The 7,353-nt window shown below is 34.7% G+C and overlaps 2 protein-coding genes across 2 annotated transcripts; both read right to left on the reverse strand.

Annotated features, from left to right (window-relative positions):
- Positions 1-408: 408 nt before the first annotated feature.
- LOC143533327 (uncharacterized) lies at positions 409-3,569 on the reverse strand. Its single transcript, XM_077028150.1, has 5 exons — positions 3,449-3,569; positions 3,313-3,385; positions 1,923-1,987; positions 1,709-1,818; positions 409-934 (listed from the first exon to the last, which is right to left on the reverse strand). The coding sequence occupies exons 1-5, from the start codon at positions 3,566-3,568 to the stop codon at positions 712-714; spliced, it is 591 nt and encodes a 196-aa protein (XP_076884265.1). The 5' UTR covers position 3,569; the 3' UTR covers positions 409-711.
- Positions 3,570-5,916: 2,347 nt separating this feature from the next.
- On the reverse strand, positions 5,917-6,968 carry LOC143533328 (ethylene-responsive transcription factor 3-like). Its single transcript, XM_077028151.1, has one exon. The coding sequence runs from the start codon at positions 6,681-6,683 to the stop codon at positions 6,078-6,080; it is 606 nt and encodes a 201-aa protein (XP_076884266.1). The 5' UTR covers positions 6,684-6,968; the 3' UTR covers positions 5,917-6,077.
- Between the last annotated feature and the right edge of the window lie 385 nt (positions 6,969-7,353).

Here is a 7,353-nt window from a genome sequence, read left to right on the forward strand (position 1 = left end):
GAAATTATTGATTCAACTTACTTAATAAGCAAGAAAAAGCCCATGCATAGTGGTGTCTTTTCTTTGGCATGGTTACTTTTATTATTTACTCATAGTTATATGGCATATACCCTTCGGTGCGTAGCCAGAAATTTTAGTCAACGGGTTCTGAAAATTTTGAGAGACGGACGACCGATTGTTTATCACTTAGATTTTGGTTTTCTACGGGTTCGATGTCAAAATACACTAATATATAACACTAAAACAAAATTTTATACGGGTTCAGCTGAACCCGTTCCCCTAAAACTGCATGCGCCCCTAATACCCGTACAGTTGTCCTATAATAAAATGCTTTCAAAATCCGACTTAAGGAAACATACTAACAATATATTTTTTCTTATATTTGCTATGTCTATGTTGCACTTTATAAACTTCTGTTTCCTCTTTGAAAACATTGTTGAGGTAATTTCTAAAGCGTATATATATAATTGTGTAACAACCGCTCAAACACCATCTAAATGATATATGCAGTTAACCATACAAACTTTACATACCATAAAGAGCAAAATTAAAGTTGGTAGGGTATTTATGTTCACCCTGGAAAGTTTAGGAACCAAAAAGAAACACTTTTAAAAATATGTTCATAGTTATATGTAAGATAATTGCACCTATCTTAGATGCAACAATAAATAAATAAATAAAATTCTTAACCATCATCTCATCTTTCAAATTTCAAGCAGGATTTGCTTCACTGGGATTATGAGCCATTGGACGTGATGTCTCAACAGTTTCTGGTGCTTTGACCGTACCATTTGACCTTTTTAGTCGCATTATTGGACGCTTTAAAAACTTCAGTTGCCACCTTTTTGGTTTAACTTGGCCTAAAAGCTTCATCTGTTCCCTTTTGAATTTACGAGTAGTGTACCATCTACCGCCTCTCCAACCCAACCCGTATCTGCAAATTAAAAAAAAATACATAAACACAAAACTAGAAATTTTGAAGATTATATACAATCAGAAATTCAGAATCATTTCATAACTTCCAAATAACTTAACTCTTAACAACCAATCATTTTATTTATTTATATCATATATAATATATAGTAATTTTGTCATTCGTTATATGCAAGTTTATGGTTACACACTTGCATATATGTAATTTGGTTATTACACATACGATTATATATACGTAATCACAAATTGCATATAATAAATGAAAAAACTACGCTCAAATAATGTTAAATATACAGAATAAACTACTAAATAAAATGATTGGCTGTAGAAAACTCTAAGTTCTTAAATAATTTGGATGACAATTTCAACACATTGATATGACACGGGTGAATTCGGGCTGTGTCTGTTTAATCATGGTTAAAACTAGCCAACTATAAAAAAACAGCCGAAACTAAAATGGGCTATAAACGGGTCCAAGTCATCTGATGTGTATTTGAATGCTTACAACTACCAAAACGATTTTATTAAAAGAAAGCATATTACTTCCATGATTTTAATTTTCCAATTATTTTTATAGATGGACTATTTACAAATTAAAAAAAAAATGAACAAAAACTGTTGAGGGGTCAGCCCAACCTAACCAGTTTTGACCAGTTAGAAAGTCAACTCAACCGTTTTGCAGCATCTAGTAAATAAGATCACTTGAGAAATCTCATGTGACATTTAGGGACTATTATGCATTTAATAAAAGTTAAACAAACAAAAATTTACAAACCCGACAATCAATGAAACCCCAGCTGTGGCAATACATGCTGCAGCGGTAGAATTACCGGTTCCAACCAACTTTTTAAACTCTTTACCTTCAATGTCATAATTTTTTTTCATCTGCACCAAAGTTAATAAATCACATTTTAAGATGCTACATATTTGAAAATACATGAAAACATCAAGATGAGTTCTTATGGTTTGGAAGAAGAGAAAATACTAACAGCATTCTCAATTGATTCAAGCCTCCGTTCAACTTTTGTCTCATGAAGGTGGCGTAACGTATAACCTGCACAAGTAACATATATTAATTTTCACTGAGATTATAAAAAACAAAGATAAAACTATAAAAGTTTCTAAGACCGCGTGTATTGGATTAGGGGCTTTTTGGCTAAAAGGGTTGTAGTGTATGGAGCCCCTTACAATCATTACCCATTATTATTTTTTTGAACTTTTTTATTAAAAATAAAACAATTAAAGGTCACCCACCAATCATCTACCACTTTCTTCCCCATTCTGGCGCTTTGTGGGAAGCCCCCCCCCTCTCTCTCCCTCTCCCTCCCTCTCTCTCTAAAACGCCCAAAGCCCAAAGTGCCCGAGGGGCGGTGTTCCTGGACGCTTTGGGTGTGGGAAGCCCCTCACTACGCATGGTCTTATTCTCCCTAATTGTAAAAGGCATAAAAAATTTAAAAGATTATTTTTTATTTTCTAAACGATTAAAAACGTGCAATATTCTCCTAATTGTCTCATGTGGTTCAGATTTGTATTCCATGTTATGTTCTGTTTTCAACTGAATTATGGTGAATTAACAACAGGAGGATACTTCTTGTCTCATTTTCTGTAGTCACATAGTGTTGTTCAAAAAGCTCACAGCTCGGCGCTCCCACGAAAGCGGTTCATATGTAAACGAGCCAAGACATATTCCATGCAATACTTGCAATACTTTGCAATATTCCATGCTCTATTTTCAACTGAATTATGGTGAACTAACAATACTTTGTTCCCGCGATTTCTGTAGTCAGTAGGGTTGTTCAAAAAGCTCGCAGCTCGAGGCTCGCTCGAAACCGGCTCATTTGTATACAGTCAAGCCCGAGCCAAGACAAGCTCAATTGTCAGCTGGCTACCTCGTTTAGGTCATTTAAACCAAAGCCCAAATTATATCACAAACTTTGTAGCTAAATTCAGCTACGCTAAAACTATAAAAGTAAATAACCTGGCTCGAGAATTCACGAGCTGACTCGGCTCGTTTACAGCCGTAATCCAGAAGAGGTTAAGACGACAGACAAGATTCGAGCTCCAAGATTACAACTCTAGGGTATAGTCTCTGGCTATTTCAAATGCTTAAAAATAAAGATATAACAGCAAGCTATCTAGTAATCAGAAGCATGGTGTAAAAATCCCGACTAGGCGCAGATTAATCCTAGTTAATCTCAATTAATCGCTAGTAATAAGCAGAAGTAATTTGTGATTGTCTTAAAGATTCAAGACTACCATTATTATGCTTTTTATAACTTCACTTTAATACAAATGTAGTTTAAAGTTCAAAATATCCCAAAAATTAAAAAAAAAAAAAAAAAAACTAAGGTAAGGTAAACATAACATAAAATAACATACCAGCCCAAGCAGTGGCAACAGATGCGATTGATGTCAATATTGTAAAGACAACTTTATGCCTCTCAAATGTATCCTACAAATTCAAAATCATCACTCAATAAGCGTACAAAACCCTAAATAAAATAAAATGAAACACCTTGGTTGATAGGAAAGTGTCTTCGACGGCAGACCATGAATTGGAAACTTTGTTTCTGATGTGAGGGACTGAGAAGGCAGACGAGCCCCTCTTCAAACTCTGCATACTGATTCGCACCATACACGAAATTGATGTAATATATTTAGGTTTATGGGTTTTGATCTATATTCGTATTTGTTGGCCTAGAAACAAAGAAAGAGGAACTCTGCGTTGAGGTTACTTCGATTTTTAGCTTCCGGAATTTTCTTTTTTTCTGATTAAAATTTGTTATTTCATTATCATTTATTATTATATCCTAAATACTTTTTATTTTTTTTTTATTTTGAATAACATATTAAAAGTAATTTGTTATTTTGGTTAAACTTCTCCAACTCATTCGGCCCAAAATTAAAATTTAAAAATTAAAAACGGTTTTGACCCAAGGTTATTAGCTTATTATTTAAGGATTATCTTTGGATGTTTGTTTTAGAGTATGTTTGATCATGGTTATAAAAAGCTTAACTTTGCATCATTTAATCCCCGATTAATCGTTGGTCGCTTCCCCACCGACTTGTCACTGATTAATCCCCCTCTCTCAAAATTTGGTCGAAACAAAATTTCAATTCAATTAGTCGCTAGTTCCTACGCCACCGTCCAACTTGCACCTAACGATTTCTACAACACTAGTTTTGATAAATGTTTGGGTTTGTGATGTGCTTGGGTTAGAAATTGATTAACAGTGCTTTTCTTTCGGTTCAAGTGTTAAAACATGACATATGAGCAGTAAACTGATTTTTAAAGACAAATTAGATGGTAAAAAACGCGACACCGGTAAGAAGAAACTAAGAGCACACCACATAAAGGAAGGAAGAATTAACCCGAAATAAAGTAGAAAAATTACACCAATCAACCAACTTTAAACTACACCCTTTTTTCCACCCAAAGAAAGGACAAGGTCTCCACGTCTTCTAAGACTTTGTGTCATGTGATGGATTTTCTTCGAAAAAATATTTCATTCTTCGATTTACCAAAACACTAACTTATACTAAAAACGCATGAATTCTCTTCTAGTAACATTCATCACATGGAAGAGGCCAAGGATAGGCTGGTGGGATCTAACACTAACAACTTATACTACTCCTAACTTCTTGAGCAAACGCCTTCCAACTAAAAGCGTTTAACTTCAACGGGATTCATTTACTCTATCATCAATTCTTTTTTAGATTTTTTTTAGTGAAGACATGATTCATATATTGAACAAAATGATCCAATTACAAATTGATTTGGCGGAGAAAATTTGTGATAAATTTGCGGACCATACCTATGAGTTATCTCACGAAAAAACATCACTTATTAGGGTGTGTTTGGGATTTCTTATTTAAGTTGAAAATGTTTTTTTGTGATAAGTGAAAAAGGACTTATGACTTTCTAATAAGGAGTTTCCAAAAAAGTGTTTGGATTAACATAAGTCAATAAGTAGTATTTTAAAAAGTGTTTAGTTTAACTTAGTGATGTAAATGACCAAAAAGGACATTTGTGTATAAGTAAATAAGTTGTTTTTAAAAATGTTTGGGTGTAATGATTATTCTAAACCTATAAGGAGATAAGTTACCAGATCCTAACTTATTGAAAACCCATTTTTTAGCCTTGATGATAAGGAAAAACCTAAAAGGCCTATGTGTTCCCAAACACTATATAAACATAAGAAATGACTTATTCAACCTTCATAAGTCACAAGGAGAGAAAAATAAGGCATCCCAACACACACCCTTAATCAATTCACAAACAAAAGTAATTAAAGCGTTTAACACATTTAGTTCATCCAAATTGGATGGTTCATGGTTCTCTCTTCCAACCCCACCACACCTTGTTACCAACCCATATATATATTCAATCCTCCACAAGGCCCATTTTGTTGGACTCTAAATTAAGTAGTAAATTGCAATATTGTATAGGCAATGGAGCGTTTCTAATAATTCTTCCATTTCTCACTTTACCAACAATGGAATTATGCAGATCAAAATTAGAAGTACTCAAGACAAAACTAATCCTGACTATGAGATTCTAAGGTACCTGGTATTGCAAATGATAGTATCATTTTACGATAAAATGTTCTCAGCGATACAATTGTAAATCGTATAAAATGTTCTACATGTAGCCAGACACTTCGGAATTCGGATACTTGACACCAAATAACTTATGGTCTGTTTAGAACATTGATATTGTTACTACATGCTATGACCTAATTTTCAAACTCATTATTACAATTTCTGTAAATGGTTATCAACAACGCCACAAAGATTAACCGCCAAGATCTTGTATAGTAAACCGCATTTACCGACATACCCGAATCATCCAGATACGGACAGTTCCAACAAGATTTCATTCTTGAACAAAAAGGTTTTATTTAAATATGAATTTCAAATTTGAAATCAAATTATATGGGGCATTCAAAGAAGAACCCTAAAAACAATGAATCAATCAAGAAAAACAACAATTCAAATCAATCATCTTCCAATTCTTTTAAATAAGTTTAAATTTTCCACCACTCACACAACAATTTTATGCTGAAACTCAACATCAACATGATACACTAATCTACAACCATCACAATTAATCCAAACAAACTCATATATTATTCAACACAAACTCATAACCGAAGGGTTGTGATTATATCATCCTGGTCAACGTTTGACCAACCACCAATCTCATCAACCGGTGGAGGCAGATTCAGATCAAACGGCAACGGTTTCCGATTATGATTCAACGACTCAACCTCGCCGGAAAACTCATCCACAACCGTAGAAGACGAATCACAATTACTCCGGCAACCCACGTCATCGGAACCACCAGCCACCGGCAGCTTCACCGGCTGTTCCGGTGCCGGATTCGACAACCTTGACCAGCTGGCCGACTCCACGGTGCTGCTGAGACTGCTAGTCGTCGGCCGGATTTGACAAACGGTGGCACGATCGTAATTATCCTGCACCGGCAGGGGTAAAATCGGAAAATTCGTTTTGGCTTTAGCGCCAGTGAAGGCACGTGCGGCGGTATCGTAGGCACGTGCGGCGTCTTCTGCGGTGTTGAACGTACCTAACCAAACCCTAGCTTTTTTAACCGGATCTGTGATCTCGGCGGCGAAACGGCCCCACGGCCGCTTACGCACGCCGCGGTAACGTGGCTCATGGGTGTCTTGCGGCGGAGCGGTTGATTCTCCTGCGGCGGGTTTGGGTTTGGGTTTGTTTCTTTGACGCATGATGGAGAATTGGTGATAATATTATTCCGGTGGGTTATAACGACGTCGTTTGATGGATTAATATTTTGGGGGTGATCTAATCTGATCTTCTTGGGACTCCATATTATTATTTTTCAAGATTTGTTGAATTTCCGAAATGAAATATAATCTGTATTGTATCTCTCTGTTGTATATTAGCTTTACGTGTTTTCTTTATGGTTTTCTCTCTCTAAAATGTATTCTTTCTTCTTATCATCAATTATTTCACTTTTATTTTTATATTGAAATTCATTTTTTTAAATAATTGGAAAGTTTTGAAATATAATTAGTTTTATTAGCAGCCAAGTTATTTAATTGGAAACTTTATTAACATATTTGAAAATATATTATTGTTCTATATAAAAGAAAAATAAAAATTCAATATATTATGATTTGGAGAAAGGGTAAATTAGGTGAATGGTAAATGTGTTGAGGTGATGGTATGATTTTTGCTCTTAGTTTTGAGTATATCATTTTGAATCTTAAAGAGTTAAAGTTAGTCGGCATTCAATATATTAGGTCATCTTCACCTACACAAAGCCACTCACTACTATCACCTTCTTTGAAAAATTTATAGGAATGTTTGAAACCAATCAAGGGCTTACTATGGAGTTGAAATCGGTAGGGTTTCTTCTTGCAATCGAACGCTTTG

This window comes from Bidens hawaiensis, unplaced genomic scaffold (genome assembly GCF_021521415.1).
Source record: "Bidens hawaiensis isolate Kalapana, Puna unplaced genomic scaffold, B.hawaiensis_p1.1 tig00009662_1, whole genome shotgun sequence".
Classification (NCBI taxonomy): Eukaryota; Viridiplantae; Streptophyta; class Magnoliopsida; order Asterales; family Asteraceae; genus Bidens; species Bidens hawaiensis.